The 25,379-nt window shown below is 39.6% G+C and overlaps 1 protein-coding gene across 2 annotated transcripts in view; it reads left to right on the top strand.

Annotated features, from left to right (window-relative positions):
• The first annotated feature begins 2,881 nt into the window (after positions 1–2,881).
• Positions 2,882–25,379, top strand: part of fam135b (family with sequence similarity 135 member B) — a 51,777-nt gene continuing 29,279 nt past the window's right edge. Inside the window, exons 1-3 of one of the 2 annotated variants that reach the window (XM_069176017.1) lie at positions 2,882–3,255; positions 11,216–11,312; positions 14,403–14,482. In XM_069176017.1, coding sequence (XP_069032118.1) covers positions 11,236–11,312; positions 14,403–14,482 — 157 coding nt within the window. In that variant the 5' untranslated portion in view covers positions 2,882–3,255; positions 11,216–11,235. The remainder of the gene's footprint in view (positions 3,256–11,215; positions 11,313–14,402; positions 14,483–25,379) is intronic. The other variant, XM_069176016.1, reaches the window with a different exon arrangement.

The following is a 25,379-nucleotide window of genomic DNA, read 5'->3' as shown; positions in this document are numbered from 1 at the left end:
GTGTATTTGACTGTTTGTTAATCTGAATCACTTTGGTCAACCTTTGTTGTGTTTTAAATGTGCTACATAAATATTTGACTTGACTTGACTTGAAAAACTCACTCAAGTTTTCACCCTATTTGTAGCAACTTCAGCATTCTTCAGCTCGTTGTTTTGTTTTTTGACTGTTTGTAACTTTACTGTTTTGCTTCAGGAAGATAATTTACAGCCACGGCAGGTAGCAGTGTAAAAGGAAACTTTACTGCTGCGCAGACAAAGTTAGCGACTAGCTGGTCAACACAATGGCCCATTTAACAGATCAAATATTTCCCTTGTAGATCGGTAGGGACCAAAATACACCTAAAAAAGTAAGTGGATTTTGGTCAGGAGGGTGAAAATCTCCAAACTAGAAGTGTACTCAGAGAACGCACACCTCCATCAAGGCTATTAGTCCACTCTTATGTGATGTGAAAATCTACAGATGCAAGTAGTTGTATGTGGATTTGTTTCCAAAACTCTTAAAACAAATACATCCAAATGCGTATTTGCCTCAGATCTCAGCTGTGCATTTTTTTTTAAATTTTTATTATTATTAATTTCTTATCTCAAGTGTGGAACTATTACAACTCTAGTGGTTCCAGTTCTGCCCAATGAAACCATTGTCCCCTAGTGCTCCATTTCAACTGCTGGCTATATTAAATTTGAGCAAGTGTATTTGAATCCCTGAGGATTTCTGGTACCCATGAATGTGGATTGTGATATGGAGTCCTCGTATTCCTAGAATTGTCTGTTTTGTCACTATTGAACTTAACTATGTGATCTACTAGATTTTAATATGTATGGCATTTAAAAGGCCAAATGTCCTGTCTCGTAATGTTAATGAAAGTGGAAAATAATTTGTGGATCCACCGTGTGATTTGGAGATGCCCCAAAATTGAATGGCTTCTAACTCTAAATGCTAACTGGGGTTGCATAGAGGGTAACATTTTACTGAAGTATATATATATATATAAATATATATTGGCACTTAAACACTTCTACAACTACAAAAATACAAGCTTTTGATAAGGAATGGATTTAGTGCAACCTTAAACTATTGTGAATTATGTGTCATTTTGGTTTTAAAGGTCACTTAAGTGATAGTTTTGTCGAGGTTTATTATGGTACACGGTAATTCTATATTGTTACATCAGAACTTTATTTATTTTGATCATATTTTCAGTAATTGTAAATTGAGTTCCCCTGCATGCACAAAAGATATTTCCTTGTACCATTCATTTTTATAATTATAATACAAATTGTGCCTAAATAACCCCTGAGTGGAAATGCAGAAAAAAACAAAAACAAGATCGTGATATCGCAAATCCTTTGTGACATTTCACCAAGGCTTGGCTGATGTGCAAAAGTTGGCATATCGATAGATGCAAAATAAGTTCAAAAGAAAAAGACTTAAATAAAAAATGAAAATGGCATACTGGTAAACAAAAATGAGTTAATTTGGCATTTCCGTTTACTAATTTCTTAGAATTTGCATAAAATGTGTGCTTCTTTGTTTTAGAAACAATTCTATACAAGTCCACCAACCTGAAAGACCATGTAGGTTGCCTGTCCCTAATCTCTGATGACCATAGACTGTAGATAAAAGTGGACGTAGCTTCCAGGTCTGAAAAACACAGGCCGGTGCCTTAATAAGCTTCAATACCACCGAGTGCCACTAGAGATTGGCTCCAAAAAGCCTCTGGCTCCATAGACTCCCATTCAATTAGTCTCATCAAATACCAAGTCAACACATTTTCTTATTTTAGTTTTTCTAGCTAAAGTCGCTCCTTCTTATTAGTTTTCTGGCCATCCATCTTAAGTGAATAACGTCATTAATTACAAAACAAAGCTCAAAAGGACGTGTTTTGGGGGTGTGTCTGTTTGATTGACAGGCCTGTGGTGCAGTGGCTATCAGTGGACCAGACGTAGTATTGTCGGTTTTTTAATCAGATCAAGTCAGATCCACTGCCGTCACTTCTGGCTCCAAATCGCTCTGAACTCACAAAATAGTGACGGCCAAAATCCAAACTCGGCTCTTCATAATGGCCGTCCACAAACCAATTGGTGACGCCATTGTTGTTTGCCGCTTCATTATGACGCAAAAGGCGTAGTTCTAACCAAACTCCATTTAGGCACAAAAACTACTTGGCTAGGTTGTTGAAAAAATGGTTAAAGGAAAAAATAAGTTTTGGTTTGAGATGAAAAAAGAACAGTTTCCTTCCACATTCAAGTTTAATGTTTTGTCAGCCCATCCATTGGCCCCAACCTCGTCCCGATAGAGTTTGTGGATCTGTAAGTAGGCTACATCACATCACTTCAATGTTTGTTCCTATTATATCACTGTGATCACTAAATGGCCCAGTGGAAATACAATTATGGGTCATAATAAATCTATTTTCCTGAGTGGACAGTGAACAGTGAGGTTGTTTAGAGGTCTCTTTCTTTATCATCTAGTTCTGCAGTTAAAATTTAAAGCTGTGAAGTCAGTCATGGAGCAGAAATAAGACCAAGATAAACAGCGAATCACCAGTTATTTAGTGACTCACGTGTTTTATTGATTCTTTAACAGTATTACAATACTTTTCCAGCATGATAATGTCATCCTCTTGCATAAAGTGGAGTTTATTTTTTGCTTTTACTCAATCTGCCAAAAATAATCACGTGACACCCACGTGTTTTATTTTTTGCATTAAATGTTTGCATAACACTCGCTCTTTTGTTTCTTAGCATGATAATTTCCGCGTGCACAGGTTCACTTTTAGGGGGCAGGCTCTGACGTCAGCTCGCCATGCTGGACGCACACACACACACACACTACAGTGCAGCAGCAGCTGCAGCAGCGGGACACACACACACTGAATGGGTGCTGACTATTCATATTCCACCTTTTATGTAAACTATTTCGGATTTGATCGTGTGAAAAACACGTCGTGGATGAAAAACAAAACAACAAAACAGCCAGATCCCCGCGACGAGACGCTGCAGCACTTTCTCCAAATTGAAATCAGGAGAGAGACACAGAGTGAGAAGGAGAGCGAGAGGGAGAGCGAGAGGGAGAGGGGGGGACTGCAGAACATACAGGGTCTGGATGAATAACCATGGCAACAGCAGCAGCAGCAGGAGAAGCGGTGATATAAACATTGCAAGCCGCGCATCCATCCGCAAGCAGCAATTTACTGAGTGAAGGCTGGACCCGGAACCCCTCCGCGGATATCACACCACCACATCACTGCTAAGGTGAGGCTCTTTTTATTCTCAATGTGACACCCTGCTGCTTTAGTGGGATGGCCGTCCGCGCGCGCGCGCGCGCGCGCGTGTGTGTGTGTGTGTGTGTGTGCGCGGGGACACGAGCGGATTGGGACGCTTTTATTAAAGCAGTAAAAAGCTGCCCCACCGTGTTGTGTGCTGGTTGATTAGAGAGGGCTGGATGAGGAAGGGATGTGATGGGAAACATGGAGTCTAATGGGGTTTAATTTGTATGTGCTTCCTCTTGTGAGGCAGCTGAGGGTCTTTGTCTGACCTATTGTGCGTGTGGTCATTGCGGGAACATACTTACAGCAGGTACACTCCTTACTGATAAGTTAAAAAAGCAGGAGGGGGGGAATTAAATTAATTGTACCTTTCAAAATAAAAGCTTTGAAATTATGTATTTAGATTTAGACTCGCAAACTACTGTATTTGGTGCATCTTTATGGTGAGAAGGGATGTTTGTCTGAACTGCTCTACACTACAGTGTGAGCTGTTTGTCATCATCACAGACGCTGTATGGTCTGAAATAGTCCTACAGGCTGCCTCACATGAACAAAGCAAAGCCCCCCGAGCTGCGTGTTTGTCTGCTGAAATGATAAAAGCATACGTAAACAATGATGCAAGGTCAAATGGATTGAAGTTAATAGGGCCGTTCAGGGTCTAATGTAAGTATGAGTTCAGGCACTCATGTGACCCAGTGATGTAAATATTTGATTTTAGGGCAGAAAACCTCACCTCACCTCAAGCATTTAACACTGCTAAAGTATTTCATTTAAATTGCCATAGACATACTTTGTGACATTTTGTTTTCACAGCTCACACACAGAGCGACCAGGACTTCATAAACAGATTTAATAGAGTTGTGAATACAAATAGCAAGTCTGTCCATGATCGTTCTTTAACTTCTGAGCCAAAGATTGTAGGATTTTTACTTTCCTCTTGCAGAAAAGCTATTTGATCACAACAGAATATGATTTTGGAGATCGCAAGGATGCCAGTCACATCCTCTCAAAGTCATACTGAGACTCATTTAATTCCATAATTCCATCTCCATCTCTTTTTTTTTTTTTTTTGTCTGTTGCAGAGGATTTGGAATTGTAATTTAACAACAAAGAGCCTGATACAGCATCATGGAGGGTTTTAGCAAATGCTTAGATTATACCATCACATGAGTGCTGGCGCTGGGTCAGTGGATTTCTTAAAAAAGGACTCTCCACTCAGCCTGTTTAGAAATAGCTTTTCCTCAAAATTAGAAATAGTGAAATTGTTGCAGGAACTTTGAACGGATCAGATTATTCTTCCTAAAATGAGCTGCTGTAACCCGATGGTGCCTTTGTCCCATATGCATATATTTGGGTAACAGCCCTTTGTCTGTTCTTGTGTGCTGCTGAGGGAGGTGGATGTTAAATGAATGGAATAAGCAGCGATTAATTTCCGGCCCTTTGAGCTGCGCAGACGTACGGCAGCTTCCAGTCGTGGCAAACAATTACTCTGTAAGTAACAATGACACCTACGACAAAGCCTGCAAAATCTGCTCCTTTAACACTCAGCCGCTGCGAACATGTTGCCTCTATATATCCCCCCTCCCCCCCCTTCAAAATTGAGATTGGGAGATGTCAGTCAGCGGTCCCAGCAGAGCTGACGCCAACAGCGGCGGCAGGGAGGGGGAGGTGGGCAGCTTAAGGGCAGCCAGGAGTTTTGAGTTCATCCGTACGCCGGTGGAATTAGTAGCCGCAAACTCTAGACCTCCAAAAACACCAGTGTGTGTGTGTGCGTGTGTGTGTGTGTGCGTGTGTGTGTGTGTGTGTGTGGCCTGCATTAAATAGTAATCAGACAGCAGATGGCTGTTTTGTAATGATTAGTCTTTAATGATTCGCTCCAAGGAGAAAATCAGAAAGAGATAGCTCGGAAAAGTGCACAGGCAAGCAAATTCGGAGGCTACAGGTTGTGCAAATATGTGCGCTGGCATTTCATCTGGGATTTGTTCAGAAAAATAAACAGGACTTAAGGGTATTGTGGCAAAATTACTTTTACTAATCAGTCAGGATTTGTGTTGCTGAAACATGTCTGTGTGCAAACATATTTAGCACATTTGCTATTTAAGTTGAAAGGTTTAGCAGCCTGAACCTTAAAAAATAAGACACACATGACCAGAAACAAGCCAGTCACAGCTAATATGAAGTTAGGAGATATTTCAAGTTATATTCCTTAAAATTTCAGTCCTGGTTGATTTGGCAACAATAATAATGCTTCAAAACTACGGATCCCAGAAATCCCTGAGGCAGAAAACATTCCTGCAGCTTATACTTTGTTGGAAATACAGCAGATGAGCAACTGATATTTGTTTACAGAGGAGCCAAATAAAATCAAACATAGGAAAGCAGAGGTGGGCGATCATCATTTCAGGGCAATACTGTGATATAAAAAGACACAACAATATGTAAATACATTGAAAGGCTGGTACTGAAAACGTTGGGTTTGATTTAATGCAAATGAAATAAAAAGAAGTCTTTCGAGTGTTTTGAGTTATTAGGATTCATAGCTGCTCTGTTCAATATTAATTTAATTCGAGTAGTTATTCCAAATCAAACATTCTTTAAAAATCAAAACCACTGAACTTGTTTCTGTTCTCAAGTTGTTCAGTAATTATAAGGACATGTCCAGGTGAGTAAAGTGATGGTTATCTCCTCATTTCTCAGTATGAAAGTAGAAATGTTGCTGGGAAATCTGGGATCCTGCTTGAACAAGTATAAAAGTTGGTCTACTCGAATCAGCATAAATAAATATTTGTATCTGCCATTTCTAAATATCTTTTGAATATCTCATCTAGTAGTCAGTTGTTCAAGACTCTCGGTACATCTTTAGAATTCAAGGGAAACGTGGTTGATGTCTTCATAGGATTTGTTGACCGCTAAGGCTCTCGTCATCGTGAAATTTTAGTTTAATCGTAAGACAAATAATTGCGATTAACAATATAATTGTCTTTTTCTGTTCATTTCATGCCTTCTATTATTCTATAAACTTAATCATAGTTTGATAACACAAATAAGTCTTATGAAGAGGTGTCATTTATTGGCAGTGATGTTTGGCTTGCCAACTAAATCCATGACGTTAATGTCAATAGATGCTCATCGGTTAAATGTTATAAGCCAATCGCCTTAAAATACAACTGTTGGTGGCGTTACTTTTCCACTCACTTGCAGTTGCCACAGCAGTAGAAGGGATAAGAGCAATAAGAGAACACCAGTCAAACCTTAAGCAACATGGCTGTAACCAACAGGACGTCACCAATTGGTTTGTGAACGGCTGTTATGAAGCTTCGAGTTTAGATTTTATCCTTCACCATCTTGCTAGTTCGCAGTGGTTTGGAGCCACAAGTGACCATATTTGGGCGACCTGGGGGAAGCGAGCGGTGGAACCAAAAACACGGCTTTTTGAAGCTTATTTTCTAATTGATGATGGGATTATTTTTAGACAGTCCGCCTGAAAACTAATAAGAAGGAGTGACTTTAGCTCGCAAAAACTGTAATAACTTGTCGAAAACCTTTACTGACTTTGAATTTCATGAGACTAGTTGAATGAGAGTCTATGGAGCCAACCTCTAGTGGCACTCGGTGGTATTGCAGCTGAAGGCACATCGGCCTAATTTTTCAGATTCAGAAGCTACGCCCACATTTATATATACAGTCTGTGGTTTCATCCAGCTGCTATTCCAACAACTATGAAAAATAACTAGCCAGTGCAAATAGTTGTGATCAGGCGATTATGTAATAATCGTGACAGGCCTGTTCACACTATGAAAACAAGTGTAACACCACATGTCCCTTTAAAGCTCTTTTGCTGCAGTTCTGCTTCCGCCAGTGCTTCGTTTCATCATCATCATCATCATCATCCATGTTCATCATTGTCATGGTCATCAAAGGAAACACAGCGTAGATAAGCTCCGATGAAGGACAGCTGTGTACCTTTGAAGCTGTCAGCATGGGTGCTTTGCTGTGTGCCTCGCTCATTTGATTAACTTATTGATGCGGCAGCGCGTGTCCCTGTGTCTTCTGGCCACGTCGAGATTGTTTTGGTGGGAATGAAAGCACATTACAGTACGTCCCTGCCTGTGAGCCTCCATTTAATCAAGCACACAGTGTTCATACGTCTCCTTTACTGCCTGCCTAACACATCGCTGGAGTAGCGAGCTGAATCTGAGACAGCACGTAACAGATAATAGGACGCTGGCTCACAGTACAGGTCAGTAAAACTAGGGAAGCAATGGAGCAGCTTCATCCATCTCTTAATCAACGCTAAAGAAAAGTACTCCAGTGTCTCACGGCCTCTCCGTTAAATGACCTGTACATGGCTCGCGGCGTTATGATGACTGCCGTTAAATGCAAAACGTCCAGTCAGCAAAAAGATGCAAAGCAGCTTTGTCCTTTCTTTGTCTCTTCAGGCCATTTGTAGCAGTGGGCAGCTGATGTACCACATTGGAAAATGTTATTCTGGTCCTGCGGACCACACTGCCATGCTGTCATGATCCTGTGCTTTAATGTGGACACCTCTTTGTTCTCCCCCAGACTGCTGTGGTGTTGGGAGGCTGGGGTTTGGTTTATACTGAAGATTTATTTGCCCTCTTCTTTCTCTACACTTGGCAAGATACTTATAATCCATTTTATCAGGATAAGTTAAAGAGGAGAGGAGTGTTTCCCTGCCAACTATGAAGACACCTTAGACTCACCCCCTTTTGCTCAAATACATTTGTGGCGTCAGGAAAGGACACTGAGGAAACAATTTCTCTGCTCACAGTGAAGTGACAAATCAAACCTGACTGCTGGCTTGCTCTGCACGTTTTTTTTTTTTTTTTTTACATTTATTTCCTTAAGCATCAGGCTATTTTTTGAGATTTCCAGCTGAAGGAAAATCCCCAAATTCAGTCAGTAATAGCTCCTAATAGACAGTTGGGAGAATGTTTAGCAATAATAAGTCTCTGAAATGAGTCTCCACCACCAGGCTGGAGTGAGATTTGAAAATAGAAAATAAAAAAAGATGTTTTCAATTCAGCCTGATCTAAAATGTAGAGAATAAATAACAGCCTTATAACAAGGAGTAAGTACACACTGAAATTACCAAACCTGTTAAAAGATTTTCATCTGCAACGCTGTCAAATTTGATGTGATATGCAGTGGTGGAGCGACTACTATATTATATAAAATATAAATAATTTATATATATTTTACCTCAGTAAAAGTACTCAGTATGCAACATATATCAGTTTTACATAGATAGATAGATAGATAGTTTTATATATATTTCATCATATATAAATTATTGGACTTCCTTCATATGTGAGCATCATTTTAATGTTGTCATGGTCAAGCTAATTTAAAAAAAAAAATAACCAAAGCTTTCAAATAAATGTTGTGGAGTAGAAGTATAAGATATAGTGTAACATCAAATGGAAATACTCAAGTACAAGTACCTCTAAACTGTAGAGTACTTCAGTAAATATACTTAGTTATGTACTTTCACCACTGACAGCAGGACCTGGTCCCAGTGCTGCAATCTGCTGGCTGGAAATGGCTGAGTACGGCACGGTGGTGCAGTGGCTAGCATTGTCGCCTCACAGCAAAAAGGTTCCGGGTTCGAATCCGGTCCTGGGCCTTTCTGTGCGGAGTTTGCATGTTCTCCCTGTGCTTGTGTGGGTTCTCTCCGGGTTCTCCGGCTTCCTCCCATCATCCAAAAACATGCACCTCAGGTCAGGTTACCTGGCGCCGCGCTAGTGGCAGCCTGTTGCAGCAGCTCCCCCCTGAGAGCCCCCCCTGCTGTAGCGAAGAAATTTCCCCTCGGGGATTAATAAAGTGAAATTAAAAAAAAAAAACAAAAAAAACAGTCACCTCGAACCAAGGTCCTCAACCTTCATCCTACACTCCAGAGAAGTGAGTCCAACTAAAACATTAGTTATGGCTCCGATTAAACATTGTAGTTGTTCCCTTAACAGCAGTGTGCATTTGACTGTGGTAGATGGTATGTTTGGCAAAATTTGTGTCCCCAAAAACACAAGCTGTGAGGTTTAAGAAACGTTGATTTGTTCTAATGTAATTTAGCGTGTTGAACTAACAAGCTTCCAGCCGGCGGTAGTAACCAGCGTCATCCAGGAGTTTCTCCAAGTTAAGGCTAACGTTAGTATCCTGCTGGTTATTCAGCAGCATTATAGCGAGGATAGACCAAAACATCGGCGAGTCCTTTCAGCCTTTTCTTTTTAAACATTCAAACTGAATCACAGCAAAGCAGGTAAAGAGCTCGCATATAGCAAAATACAAATATAAGGTTACATTTATAGTTTCTTCAAAACGAGTCAGCTGAAAACATAAAATTCTGCCAAAACAACATTTTAACCAACCCATCTGCCATTTCAGATGGCTGATTGACGGCTGCTAGCTGGAGATCAGAGGCCTGCTTTTGTCTTCCTCTGTTGGAAATTAAGAACCCCTTCTTTCAGATTTAACTACAACTGTACTTCATTTCAGTGGTCAGTCTGCCACAGATATGTTATATTCACTTCATATCCACTGTGCAGAGATGGATAGTAACAGCGAGCTGGGACTTGCAGCTTTTATCAGCTGAAAGTTTTGCATTTTAGTAGTAGCAAATGGAAAGTTCAGACAAGTTCTGGTCAAAATAAAACCAGACCCTGTAGATATATTTCACTGCTTAAAAACAATAGACTGGAACAGTGTGAGTGCTTCAGCAGGAACACAAACCCAGTACCACACACATGCAGAGATTGTATTTCAAAGCCTTCAATGAGGGGTTATTTGATACACCTCACTGTAAACACTGCCAGTGTTTCATCTCTCTGTTAGCTCAGTTTTATAGTTTTCAGCTCTCAGGGCACTTTCTCTATACGCTGTCAAGTCATAGTTTCAGACAATGCACCAGCAAGTCAAATGATCTGGTTTATGTTCTGAGCTATAATTTCTCTTTTGTTCATCATACAGGTGTGAACTGAGCTCAGCAGGGCGACTTGCTGATCACAGGTTCATCCAGACACACGTTTCGGTGTGTTCAAGCACATTGAGTACTTTCCTGGATTTGTCTGAATGAGCGGAAACATTGTGTACCTATGGTGACTATGTTGCTTTAGATTGTACCTGTGTAGCTGTAACTTTTCTTGAGCAATGTCATGACTTTACATGTTGCGTTACCAAAGCTGATTGGAAAAGATCCAAGAGTAAGTCAACTCTGCTAAACGTTGAAACATAGCACTCTTTACTTGTCACTAGTCAACATTTTTCTTTTGTGAGAACTGGAACTTGTTCCACAGACTATATGCGCCACTTTAAACCTAAATGTCCTAATTTTTGTGTGAAGAAAAACAATATCTTTGAATTTTTTTCTCATTTAAGTGCCTAACATAAAGCATTTAAAAAAAACAGTGCTATATAACGTGCCACTGAAATGCAGAGATATCTCTTGTATAAATTAGGCCTATAGACAAAAATATTCAACACATAATTGTGTAATGAAATTATCATTTAAATGTGCTCTGAAGATGCATGTAATTGCCATGATTGCAAGTATGTCTGACACTTACGGTAATAAAAACTGAACTCGTATCAGCTCACAACATTTTTATATACTGAGAACGATACACAGAGAAGCTGCAGCTGCTGACATCCGTGTTTTTTCTCTGAAATAATTTAATCACATTGTGGTGATCATTTTTCCAACATGGATGATGATAACTACGTTCAGATCAAGGTGTCTGTCATGGTGTCATACAGTCTGTTCTCCACACCACGCTAGACTGAATGAGCCATACTGTATCACCACAGCAGACAGACGACATAACAGTGGGAGCTGATTTTAAAAATGTCTTCAATTGTCTTAACTTTAACTGTGGATTTTGTCTCATTTTGGCTCGTTTGTCTCGTGTTACATTTACTTTCTCTTTCGACAGGTGATGAGTGGGATTATATCATGTCTGAAGTACAGGGAACACTGGAGTTTTCTCTAGAGTTGCACAAGTTTCACAATGTGGATCTCTTTCAAAGAGGGTAAGTAGTTTGTGCCTGTTATTTATGTGCCTCAACTGAATAAATAAAAATGAACTGACTATATAAGACACACAACTGATGTAGTTGAGTACAAGAACATTTAATAGACCAATATCTGATGATAACACTGATAAACATGACAATTTAAGAACTAATGAGGATACGAGTCATCCTGGAACGGTAAAGGTGTAATTTAATTGAATTGAATTAATTGGTTAATTTAAATGTCATGTACTCATTCACTTCTTTTACTGCTGCTGTACAAAGATCACTCTGGAAATCGGACTCAATCCATCTGAGAACAAAAAAATGAAATGGGTTAATGCTTTTCGTTTATGGACTTAGGTATAAATAGTTCCCAAAGATTCCCTCGATACAGTCTGTTTAATTTCAGCTCGTTATTTCACGTAGAAAAACAGCAGCTACACTGAAGCTGCTCTGACAACTGGCTAGCACATTTTAGCTGCTAATTCAGTTTTTGACTCCTAATGAAATTTGTGATATTTTGCTACCATGTATTAAATCAAATGCATTGTGAAGGTATTCATGATATAGACATACACCAAACAAAACAAAGTGGTTGCAAGCTGCTAGTTACAATGGCCCAAAATAGGAGCTACAAAAACAATTAGTTTGTATTTACAGATTGCAAACTCAGAATATTTTCCACAGGTTCAATAAGGCAATTATTTTTTAGGTTAGGAAAAATCAGCCCAAAATTAGCAGGTTTCTTTGTACGGATATGTATAAACACACAATGAATTACAACACTGAAACAAAACTTAAAATTACAATAAGCAGATTATTAAGGAATCTTAATTAAAGAAGTGAAGTCAATATTTTGTTCTTCTCCTGTTGAGTCTTTTGTGATATTCCATGACAAACAAAAGGGCCGTGTTCATCCTGCGATGAAGCGTCTGCAGGAAGATTAAAACCTCACATCTCTGATTCACCAGCTTTATCAAAATGATTCCCCCTCTCCAAATGGGACGGGTTTATCACAGTAATCCCTCCAGCTGAGTGCACTAATATGTGTGTTTTTACCAGGTTGCCATGTTACTTCAGATAGCAGCAGAAATCTGATGTGAACTGGATCTCAGTGTAGAAATCAACCACTGTGGAAGAAGAATAGTTCAGTTAGCAAGATCTAGACTGAAATGCAATAACTGAAATCAATACTAATCTTTGTACTGCTGGGCCACAGCTGTACACTTAAGGGTCCGGTTGTACACTGATTGCATTAAAAATACTGATTAAATCTACATTTGATTTATAAATGAAGGAGATGAAGATAACAACAGAATTTTAGGTTTCACTAAAGGGGGCAAAGTTTGCGTCCAAGATCGCTTTAGATACTCAAAGAACTCAGCTCTGTTTTCTTAGTGAAATTCAGTTCCTTTAATTATGCAAAGAAATTGCAAATTAGTTTCACTATCCTCCAGCATAAGAACTATTTTACTCTAGATGTGTAACTTTCAGCCTCTTAACCCAATATTTACAGAAAATAATAATGCAGTTTCTGGTAACTTGAAAACAGCACACACATCGATAAATCCCTGTAATAAGAGTTGTGATTTAACCAGTCAGGGGCCGCCGAGTTGACCTGTTTCATTCTGTAAACATCTCTTATTTATTCTGTGCTCTTCTCTGTCGAGCCTCAATTTCTACGAGCGCTGTCGTTAACACACTGATGGGACAATTGTGTTCTCGAAATGTGCTTTTACTCAAAGCTGCTTTAACCTGAACAGTGAGACTGACCTGCTGCACAGCCTGGAATGTAAATAATCCATATTTAGGTTATTCAGACCGTCATTTTACCCTAAATCTTAAATTCTAGGTACGAGTCCTCGTCTGATACTATACAGGATACTTTACAGCTTTTGAGTAGAGGTGCTTTACATTATTAATAACCATTTGCCTGTTGTCCTTTAATAATTTAGCAACATTTGTACAATTCATGCCTGATTTTGTTTAACATGATTGTTAACTTCTCAGCCAAGTCATGAAAAGTACTTCCAAACCCGTCTCGTCACGGCTTTTACAAACCGTGCCCTCCTCCAATGCGACGTACAGTAATTATCACAATGAGTTTGTTTGATGTTTGAGGTCAGAGGTGGCAAGAAGCAACACCAGTGTTTTGACACTTTCACATCATTTACAGCACCTCGGCCTGTTTTATAATCAAAGGAAATTTTTTTAATCAGAATTTATACAATATGAGACACTTAAATTGGAAATTGACATGTCAAAATGTAAATACTAGTATCTTAAAACAGAGATATGACTGGTCATAAATGCATTGTGATTGTCTGTAATCTTAATTTTGTTAGTTTAATAAATGGGAAAAAGCAAGATACCCAAATTTGTTTAAATGTGTAAATATCTTTCTTACTAGTCAGATTGCAGTTGCAGAGATCTTTAGCTGTAATTTCGGCCTGTTTCATTGTAATTTTAAAAGTGATGAGTTCACAGCAACACATATCCTCACTACAGGTCACAATAATAGGAGGTTTTATCACATCTTTTTATGGGTTGTAAATTTCAGCTTTCTTACTCAAAAAAATCATGATACTTTGTCCTTGGCTCCTCCACTCAGGTTTTTAACTTAGTCCTCAATGTTTTTGTAGCCTATTGAAACAGTTTGTACTTAAAAAGTTTAACAATGAAAAGCATAGCTTTTAGCTCCTCAAGGGAAGAAAATATTATATTGTATTTAATATATTAAATATTTGCTTTTTTATACTAACAGAAATAATCAAATGCCGTTAGCGAGCAGCTACAGATAACATGCTGGCTAACATCTGTGTTGAAATAAAGCTGCTGTACTGCTCTAGAAATTACTCTTCTGATAGCTGTAAAGTTTATGGAAGTATTTATTTAAAAAAACATTTGTAAAAAGAGTGAGAGAGAGAAAAAAAAAAGGAAAAATCCTGGTGTGATGTCCACCCGCTACTTTAAGCTTTTATTTTACCTTGACATTAAGACAGGATGCTGAACACCAGCACAGTTTAGTTTTCCCATATTTTTGAATGCTTTCAGGCCACATTGGATACAAGTGTTTGATTGCTGTGTTTGTATCCTCCATCTCAGGTTTTATCAGATACGAGCTGGGCTGAAGGTCTCACCTCGAGTGCCCCACAGGGTGATCACGACAACACGGGAAAATACAGGTAAGGGGAAACGATTTTCACACCCTGACACACACACACACACACACACACACACACACACACACACACACACACACACACACACACACACACACACACACACACACACACACACACACATATGATAATATTTTTAGACATCACGTAGACTTAACCAGTCTGACAACCCTCTCCTCTCTCTCATCTGTGGATAAGCTCCCAGTTTGCTGTATTGGTTCTCACTTACCTGTTTTTGTACTTATGCTGGATCAACAGGAGGGCTGATACATTTGTTTACTGAATGCCAGCTGTGTGCAGGATTTTAGATTTTACAGGTCAGAATTTACAGTATATTCAATCATAGGCAGATTATGTGACAACACAGACACGGTAAAAATAACCCTCCGCCTAGCAAGGACTAAGACACCCAGAACGAGAGAGAACTACCGGCAACAATGCAGCCTTTGTGGTTGTTCTGTGTCTGTTGAAGCCATTTTGTGCCTATTTCTAAATAGTTTTAATCATTTTGTGGTCACTATCTCTCTCTAGTTGTTTACCGTTGCTTTGGAGTAATTGTGTGTGTCTTTGTGGCCTTGTGGGTGCGTCTTTGGTCATTTCTCAACGTGATTTGTGGTTATTTTCTATTTCCTTTCTGGCTGTCCTGTATCATTGTGTTTTTTTTTGTGTCTCATTGTAGTTGTTTTGTGTCTCTATGTGGTTGTGGTCTCTATGTTCCGTTTCAAAACATTGGTACTTGCGTACCGTGCTGCGAACAGATCAGGTCCAGTCTACATCCAGGACATGGTCCAACCTTACATCCCAGCCTGCTCCCTCCGCTCTGCTTCCACCAATCAGCTTGTTGCTCCCTCACTGAGTTAAACACTCAACAAAATCACGACTGTTTTCTGTCCTGGCTCCTAAATGGTGGAATGAGTTCCCCACCGACATCAGGACAGTGGAAACTCTGTACATCTTCCACCGCAAACTAAAAACACACCTCTTCAGACTTTACCTTGAACAGTAGAACTTTAGTAGAACTTAAAATAGAACTTACTGATAGAACTTTGTAGTTTGGCTTTCTGGAAGAAATTGTATTTTCTTGATTCTTGTTGTTCTGGGTTTTGTACCCTCATGGTTGAAATGCACTTATTGTAAGTCACTTTGGATAAAAGTGTCAACTAAATTAAATATAATGTTGTTTTGTGTCTCATTGTGGTTGTTTTGTGTCTCTATGTGGCTATTTTTTTTTTTTCTGGCTGTTTTGCATCTGTGTTAGTTTTGAGTCTTTGTGGTTGTTTTGGGCTTCATTGTGGTTTTGTGTCTCTTTGTAGTTGTTTTCCATTTTCTTATAGTAAATACATTATCTCACAACATTAAATCTGACTCAATGAAATCCAAAAAATATACAGATTTTCCTTTCTTAAATGTTTCCACAATAGAAATATTGCAGAAAATATATGCTCTTAATTTGAAGTAATCAATTTATGGCAAAAATATCCTGTACAACCATTGTTTTATCACTCAATAGTAATAAATTCAACACTTTAGAATTCTGTGTGAGTAGTTTTTACCCTGACCGTCCAGCAGTTTTAATCAGACCTGATCGAATGATGATATTAAAGCGACTACTCCCTGAAGTTTAGATCATGTTAGAACAGGATGAGTTTCATCCTCAGCGGTCCTCCTTTAAAGGGAACTGAGTGTGAGAAAATCTCACTTGACAGAGGGAATGGTTTCATGACCGCACATTTTGTGCCTGAATTACGCACATTTTGTTGGACATGGCAGTCTTTGAAGTCTGTGTGAAAACCCTAATCTCTCCCAGTGTTTCATCTTAAAGTGCATGGTGGAGCCTGGAGAGGGCTATTATTCTGCAGCTCCACTGGAAAAAATGGGCATAATGTTACAGTATGATGTGAATGTGGGGAAAAAGGAACATTTTCAGCCTTGTCTTCTGGACTGCTGTCATTTCTGTGTCTCTGCTTTATTTTTGACATCTGCTGATTTAAAAGAGCTTCAATCAGAGACTGAGGTGGTGGCTTTGCAGCTGAATCTCTCATTGTAATTGTGGATAAAAGCCAGAGAATAAATACTTACTAAGCACAGTCGGTGATTGCGATCGCTGTCCAGGTTCCCTATCAGAGAATGAGAGTGGTGTCTGGGAGTTTTATGGCTCTGCCTTGTCTCAGTGATTCAGGACATTTGGCCGGCTTCGGGCTGAAGACTGACTGACTCACCCTGCAGAAAACCTTGCATCTCTCACATCATCCAAACTCACATTTTGAAATGAGATAACTTAATTTCAGCTTCAAATCCTGTGTCAGTTTCCTGATAATAATCATACAAATAAAACTGTATTGGAGCTCTTAAAGAGTGAAGGATTTAAAAATGACAGGTGGATTAAAGCTGGACATGTTTTTGTACTACACAATAGAGCAGCTAATCTCAAAACGTCCAAGTCTAGAAAACAACCATTTTAATTTGTAGCTTTTTAATCCTTTTTCTCTTGCAAAGTCTTCTCTTCAAAGGTTTCTTGCTTAATTACAAATTCTGTGAATAACCAACAACAACACGCAAATTAGACTGAAACCAATAGGTTGTGCACTGTGTGCCTCACATGCACTGATTCCTAAATACAATTGCATGTACGGGCAGATGGTTACGATCTTAAACGATTCCTCGCATGTCTCTTCCTCTTTTGTATTCATGGCTTGTGACAGTGATGCAGTGGTTGGCACTGTCGCCTCACAGGGAAAAGGTTCCGGGTTCGATTCCAGTATGGAGTTTGCATGTTCTCCCTGTGCCTGCGTGGATTCTCCCGTCCAAAAAACATGCATCTCAGGTTAATTGGTGATTCTACAAATTGTCCTTAGCTGTGAATGGTCTTTGTTTCTGTCTGTCTGTAAGTGTTGGCCCTGTGATGGACTGGCGAGCTGTCCACGGTGAACCCTGCCTTCGCCCTAAGTGAGCTGGGATAGGCTCCAGCCCCCCGTGACCCTGTTCAGGATAAAGCGGGTATAGATGATGGATGGGCATGTGACAGTGTTTCTAAAGCTGCCTGAGCGTCAAAATCTGGTTCTCTGGTAATGCAGAGAGCTGTTTCACTGGCAATACTGATTCACAGTAATAATGGCTATTTTTAGCTTGTCATGACTGGATCACCGTGTGTGTGTCTACTAGCTGTACTTGTGAGGACCAGTTCCTGACAGTGCAGCCTGCTGTTCCTCATTTTATGGATTTTGTGGGCATTTAAACCTTCCATCATTTTCAACTTATTTTATGAGCTGCAGAATAGTTTCAAGTATTACTGTCAATGTAAATGTGCTCAAAGCTATAGTGCAGTCAGTGTGTGTGTGTGTGAGTGTGTGTGTGTGTGTGTGTGTGTGAGAGTGATGGTAAAGGCGATGTGTGTGACTTCTCACCATGAACACAGTGAAGGGGATACAGCAGGGAACACCATTTCCTACCGCCCCATTAGGGACGGAGAGAAATCCTAAGTAGCCATAAAGTCAGCAGACTGCAATAGAAATGATAAGAATAGCAGTTCAGCGGTCTATTTTTAGTTCGTTAAATCCCGGAGGGGCAGTTTTACCATCATGTCAGGTGAGGAAAAGGAGATAGATCATAATCCAGCAGCAGGAGGCTTCAGTATAAAACAGATATTTTATTGCTGTACATTTTTAGAACCATCCAGTCGGCCATTTAGTGTATTCGCTTCAACTAAATACTGATTAGAATTTAGAAATCAAAGATTTTGTGAGGTACCTTATTTTTGTTCTCTCCAGGAGTTGAGAAACTCTAAAGACTAACATATGAGTTACTGTATAAGGGGCTATTATCAATATTTTCACAATGCCAATGTTAAAAGAGTCCCTCATAGTGACTAACTCCAGTGGCATTAAAGTATCGGTTCATTGTTTTTATTTTCCGAACCATCACAGTTTGGTTCACACTCATCGGTCTCATCAGTATTATTTGCAAGAAGCACACGTCTTTTTTCAAACTAAAAGACCCAATTTTTTAAATAAGAAAAAAAACGACCTATCAAGCACCAAACATAGCGAAGCATTTAGTCTGCTAAAGGATAGTTTCAAAAGGTGTTAAAACTTTACTATAGTGTTCATGACTGTTGCTGCCCTCGACTGACAGAAGAAACCGTTAATGCAGGTTTATCTTTGAGCTAAAAACAGGATGCAGTTAGCCTAGCTTAGCATAAAGCCAGGCTTTTAGGAAACAGAGGAAACAGCAAAGTGGAAAGAAAAACATATGCCTCCCAATTTTATGTGGCGATACATGCTCAAAGCTGACTAATTAAAGGGCCCTTATTTTGCAAATTGAGATTTTAGGTTTCAAATAATAAACAGGTCTATGTGCTGAATAAATACCGTGACAGTGTCAGAAACCTCAGTCAAGGAACATATTCAGCAATAGCCTGGCTGCACCGACTGTGGCCCTTCACTGGGATTAACCGTCTGGTAGCTCGGCTCGTTTGCACAGCCACTCTGAAGGGCGGACCAATTAGCGATCAGTATCGGTGTTTAACTGCGTTTGTCCCGCCCCTCCTTCACTGTGATTGGATGGCCGGTGACAGTAACGAGGGCAACTCTCTCAGCACCTCGTCACACTGCTGGCGTTCATTAAAATTAAAAAAATTAAAAATTAAAAAACTGTGGTGGACACAGTGGGTAGTTGCAGCATGTCGGCCGGTTTCGTCGCGAGCTGATTGGTTAAAATTAACCCTGAGGTTTGCGTCCAATCGGAAGGATTGTCTGCAAAAGACCCTCAATGCAGCATCCCCAGACCCACGTATTCACGCAGTGAAACTGGGTCGGGTTCGCACCGGGCTAATTCAGCAACAGAGCCAGTTGGACTTTTGAAAGTTTGTGATGTCACAAACTCGTCCTCACGTCATATGTCCGCCCTCAGCAAGGCCCACTGTCCAACCTTTCATTTGAAAGAAAACACAAAACAATCGTTCTATCGCAGCTAACAAGCTGTTGGTCTCTGGATTGTGTCACTCAGAAAGAATCAGCCAATCAGAAGATCATTGACATCAGTACATCTTAAAGACACAGACACAAAACAGCAGGTCGAAGATGAATAGAGATGGTAGGTAGGTAGGTAGGTATAGGTAGGTATATACTTTATTAATCCCCGAGGGGAAATTTTTTAAATCTATTTTAAAATCTAATGATCTATTTTGAGATGGTTTTTGGTTTTGGTTGCTGAAGTTTGATATCAATCGGCTCGTCACACACACACACACACACACACACACACAGAGTAGGAACATAATCAGACTGTAACTATGGTTTTACTTTCTTAACTGAAATATGTTGTGAGCACAGTATCGACGTTACTTTTTAGGTTATTCTTAACTTGTTAGCACAGAGCAGCCTACCATATTTACACATCAGTTATGGAAACAACCTTATCATTCATTTGGAGTTGTGTTATGTTTCATTCACTTTATTACATACGCAGTATTTACTCTGTCATCTTTTTTATTCTCTTTTTGGTCTCAGTCCTTTTTTTTTTAGATTTCGCTCTTCCGCTGCTAAAAGCTCCCCCGTGCTATCCAGCCAATCGCTAACTGTGTCTGTCGGCTGTTTGCTGTTAAGCAGGTCGTGTTCAGTGGGTTTTTCTAGCTTTTTTTTTTTTTTTTTAATGTTTTTTGTTCTGCTGTGGTCTAAGTGACGCGATGAGATCTGTGAGAGTGAACCCAAACAGTAAAGTTGCAGCTAGATGTCTGAACAATTAGCTGGAACGCACTGTAATGTTCAATAAAGCAGAGGAGAGCAGCAGATTTGTGTGATAGGTCTCTCTGTCTCATTAATACGATAGACAATATCGATTGTAGCTGCTTTTAAAATATACACATCAACCAGAGTAAATACTCTAAAGCACTGCAGTACATCTCACTGCTATACTGTTTCACCGGGTGATCGCATACAGTACGTGACCAACACTGCAGTGTCCATTATAGTGAGGATCATGTCCATATTGTAATTGAAAGGGCTGCAGTCCTCCCCTCCCCTCTGCAGCTCCTTCCACAAGGTCATGCATTAAAAGCCTCGCACACCTCACAGACTGAATCCTGAACATAAACGCAGCAGCCGGCGCTCTTGCAGACGGGAGGTAATACATTCATCATACAGAGACACAGGAAATAATCCCTTTCTGTGTTCTGCTTCAAAGTGTATGCTTGACATTTCAATTGTCGGTGCCCTTCGAGAAAAAAAAAAAAAAGAATTGTGTGTGAAGGATCGTGCCACACACTCGTCTGAAGCATTTAATGACTGTGATTCACGCACAACTAACAAGGGGATTTTCAGGCCAGAATGTTAACTGGGAGAATTGGATCGCTGTTTACGGTGTCTCGTACCGCACAGACGAAGACGCTCCCTCACATTGGTATCGTGAAGAGCAGTTCTGCGCGGAGAGTGTTGTGTGTTTTACTGATAGGCAGTGAACAGCACACGCACGCAGCAGATGTAGAGCACCAGAGGCTGTAAGCAGATTATTTCCAGCACAGAATCACTGTGGCTAAAGCTTGAGGGCATTTCAGCAGGTTGTAATGTGCAGGATGTGATAACGCCCCAACACCTGTGAAAACTGCAGTGTACCGAGGCTGCCAGAAGTGGGTGGGTTTGATGGGTTTTGGTTCATCTGGTTCACTGTGAACATAATTTTATAGTGGGGTCAACTTTTTGTGAATAGCCTTTTACTTTGTAGGTGATGTATGGAAGACCATTTATGCAACACAGAAAAAAAGAAGACAATGCAAATCTTGTAAATGAGATTCAAATTTAAAAGTATCACATTTTAATTCCAAATTCGAACAGAATATGGATTTATTCACTCAAAATTATAGAACACAAAATAACTTTATTATTCATTGAGGTGGTAATTCAACTTGTCACATCTCATATTAAATCTGCATAAGAGTATGTCACATTTAAAACAACAAGTTATATTCAAGACAAATAAACAAACAAATAAATAAATGTCATTTTATACAGACTACACTACAGTACACCATTAGTAAAACTATAGAGTAGCAAAAAAATGCATACTATGGTATACTATACTAAAAGATATAATAGACATTTAAAAATATGTCAAAATTACAATATGATACGCCTTTAGTTTAGTGAGTCAAAATCATATGATGCCAACATAAAATTGAGTGACAAAGTCAAAAAACTTGACTTGTCTTGAGTCATAAATTTGACTTTAAAAGTCACCATTTTGACATAGTTTTTTGACCATGAGTATTTCAATTTATTATCATTACGTTGACCATTAATATATTTTTTCCTGGCAGTAATGGCCTTCCACATAATAGTGACACTTAATTCCTGACTCTGGCTAATGTTAGCACATTTTAGATAGAGAGAATTCTTTTAAAACAAAATACTCACCTGTACGCTACAATTCTATGCAACACCGATGTAACGTACAGACTTTAAAAAAACAATAAGCATCTCAACTAAACTCTATTGTTATGAGACTGACAAAAGTAATGTTTTCTGCGTTGTTATTTATACTGCATTCATTGTACAGGTGCTGCTTTCTGTTTTGCTTTCCCCTTGTGTGCAAACAGCACTGCTATCAGCATCAAAGCTGATGTCTCAGCATATCAGCTTTCGTATCAAGGTCTAATCACTTCTGGTCCCTCGGTGCATAATGTAACATTTTATCAATCTTGTATAATAAACTGGCATTGAAATGAAGTACAGTACGTGTGAGTGTGAGAAAGTGGCCTCTGCAGCAGCTACAGTTCATTGATTCGGTGACTTTGGCCTCGGTGGAGGGCCACCCAGTGCACGGGGAAGGCAACGAGTCCTTCACAGCTCAAATAAATGTAGACAATCATCTCTAATTCAGATCATTTATGTGTCTTTCGGAACACAAGCAAAAACAAATAGCAAACAACAACAAAAAACATCAAAGGCACATTCATCTGACTGCGAGACGACAGTGCTAACAAAGAGCTACAACTCCTTCCACATGAAGTACGTCCCCAGCGGGATCGCGCCGCCTCTGTCACATCCACCACGTCTCTGACAGTAGTCATGCTTACGCACATCCATCATCCTGGCTGTGGTTTCTTGATGCTGCGAGTAGTGACAGCATTATCAGGCGGAGGCCTGCGGAGAGAGGGAGAGCGAAGAAGGAGACAGAAAAGAGCACAACCTCAGCAGGGGATTTCAAAGACCTCTCACAGCTCGCAGCAGGACGGCAGCTCTGCCAGTCCTGCTGGGAAAAATGCATTAGTAGCAAACAGCCGACAGCCTCCACAGTGCACGCAAAAGTACTGCAACGTGGGAGCTGCTGACAATCGAAACAGCTGAAAGCTTCATTTATAAATTGGGGTTACACACAGCTTTATGCTTCAATTTGTAAGCTCATTTCTGCACATAAAATCCAATTTACCAGTGCTGGAAAATATGTGCACATTTAAAGGATATTTAAAAAAAAAAAAAAGGGCATAGTGACATACTAGTTCAAACCAATTATTAAATAACAGAAACATGAACCCCTACTTACAAACCTGTGTTTCTGGATTTTCCCATGTATTGGGAAATTATGCCTCCAATGCCTGGATATAGATTACACATTTTTGTTTCTTTAGTACCATACGACTGAGCACCTAATCCAGAGATTTGACAGTATATAAAAGGGGAAGTAAAGTCTGAAAAATGAGGCCGATGCCACCGAGTGCGACTAGAAGTTGGCTCCAAAAAGCCTCCGTCTCAATAGATTCTCATTCAAATTAAAATGTATACAATTAGAGTTATTTCAGTTTTGTTAGCTCATGTTCCTCCTTCTTATTAGGTTTCTGGCAGTCCATCTGAAAAAAATCCATTCATTAATTACAGAAAAAGACTGCTTTTTGGGAGTGTGTCTGTTTGATTGACAGGCCCGTGGTGCAGTCAGATTACGACTATCGGTGGGCGGGATGTAGTATTGTTGGATTTCCAGTCAGATGAAGTCAGATCCATCGCTTGCTCCTCCCCAGCTCCAAACCGCTCCTAATTAGCAAGATGGTGATGGCCAAAATCCAAACTCGAAGCATCAATACGGACGTTCATAAACCAATGGGTGACATCACTGTTGGTTCCCGCTTGATTACAAGCAGAACCATAAACCTTTTGGTACCCTTTTTTAAAATGTGTTTGTCAAGTCTGATACTGTAATGTTAAAAGCTGTTAAAACAAAGTGCTACAAATAAACAGCTCTCAGGAGGCTACAGTGGCTTAAATTTAAAATCCCAAATTTTGTGTTTTGTTCTTGTTTAACCAGACGTATCACCACCACTGTGCCAGCACTGGTGAACAGCTTGGCTGCACCCATGTATCGCTCTGCTTTTGACGCTCTGGCTTGTTTGTATTTCTTTAAACCAGGAGGCTCGAGAGCTCAGATTGTTATTGTTCACATAAAATAAACTTTTTCAGCTGGTTTGGTGGAGCTCAGCTTTGTGAATAAATGTTAGCACATGAGTAGCTATCAGACACTCGGAGGAAAAAAGGTTGAAGACCTCTGCTCTAAACCTATCACAATCTTCTTGGGCGCCGCTAGGCCCAGGATGTAGTGACAGTGCGCTTGCAAAATAGTGTCAGGGAGAATTTGTTTGAGTGGAACCTTTGCAGGTGGGGAGGCGAACACCGGCATGAAAAAAAAAACAGCTAAATCATAGCAAAAGATGGAAAAGAACCAAGAAGGTTGCTTACTGCATGATCCAAATGTTCACTAAAACATGGCGTTTTTAGCGTATAGGTTGTCATTTCCTTTTGTAATGGAGATTTTGTAAATGGTAGCACACAGATTGTGGAAGGGAGATGCAGAGTATTGCAGAGCTGAAATAGTTGGCCAGTGGAATTATAGCACCATCTTACATCCGTGAGTCAGACCTCGCAGATCCAAACTCCAATTCTAACAGCTAATTCAATCACTCTCTCTTGACTTCCCCTGACATTTACTTCACCATCAGGCTAAATTTTGCTCATGAAAATAACGTATTGAAGAGGGTCAATAAAGATCTTCAAGTTAATAAGCTCGCTAATCGTTAATTAGCTGAGCTCGGTTGCAAAAAGGATAACAGTTTATTGTGATTCCTCCCTTATAACTGTATGTAGGATGTGTATTCATGTGGGTTCAAGTGCACCAAAACTGAATTTGACAAAAAAAGTTCAACTTTAAATTGTGAACAAGCCCCTAAAGGAGAACATTGATACTACTCTCATGTCTGTTCACTTTAAATATAGAAGGTACAGCCACCAGCCATTATCTTAGCTCAGCATAATGACTGGAAACAGATGGAAAACAGGTAGCCTACATCTGTGTAAACCAAAATGTTTATCTTCTCTAAACCTCAATTATCAGTAAATAAATATTGTATGTGTTTTTTCAGAACAAAAGCATAAATACAAATATTTGAAAGTTGCATTTTTATAAGGCGTCGTGCACCAGACTATTTCCTGAAAGGGTGGAGTGACTTTGTGACTCCTTGTGGGAGTTTTTCATCATTTTGTATGTATTAAACAAACCACATGCAACAGGTTAGATGGTAAGCTGTATTGTCTGGTTTTTTTGTATTCTTGTCTTACCATTGGACAGAGCCAAGATGGCTCTTTCTAGGTAAGTATCAAAGGATAAAGGACATCAACTTGTTTCCATCACAGTACTATATCTGTCAATCAGCATTACAGCAAAATGTGACTTGTGAATGTAGAGACACGGAGGAAACAGGAGCTACTACTGTAATACACATTTTTAATTCTGAAAACATCTTCACAAATCTTAGCACATGTTTCCAGATCTAAATATACACACTCAGATCCCTCACAAATCCCAGTAAACATTTCCAAAATGTCAGGTCACAGCCTTATTGTGCGTTTGAAACTCTGGGTAC

This window comes from Embiotoca jacksoni, unplaced genomic scaffold (genome assembly GCF_022577435.1).
Source record: "Embiotoca jacksoni isolate LCO1_2020_lvr unplaced genomic scaffold, fEmbJac1.0.p SCAF_7, whole genome shotgun sequence".
In the NCBI taxonomy this organism is placed as follows: domain Eukaryota; kingdom Metazoa; phylum Chordata; class Actinopteri; family Embiotocidae; genus Embiotoca; species Embiotoca jacksoni.
The sequence above is the reverse complement of the archived record's forward strand: the minus strand, read 5'-3'. Positions and strand labels throughout refer to the sequence as shown.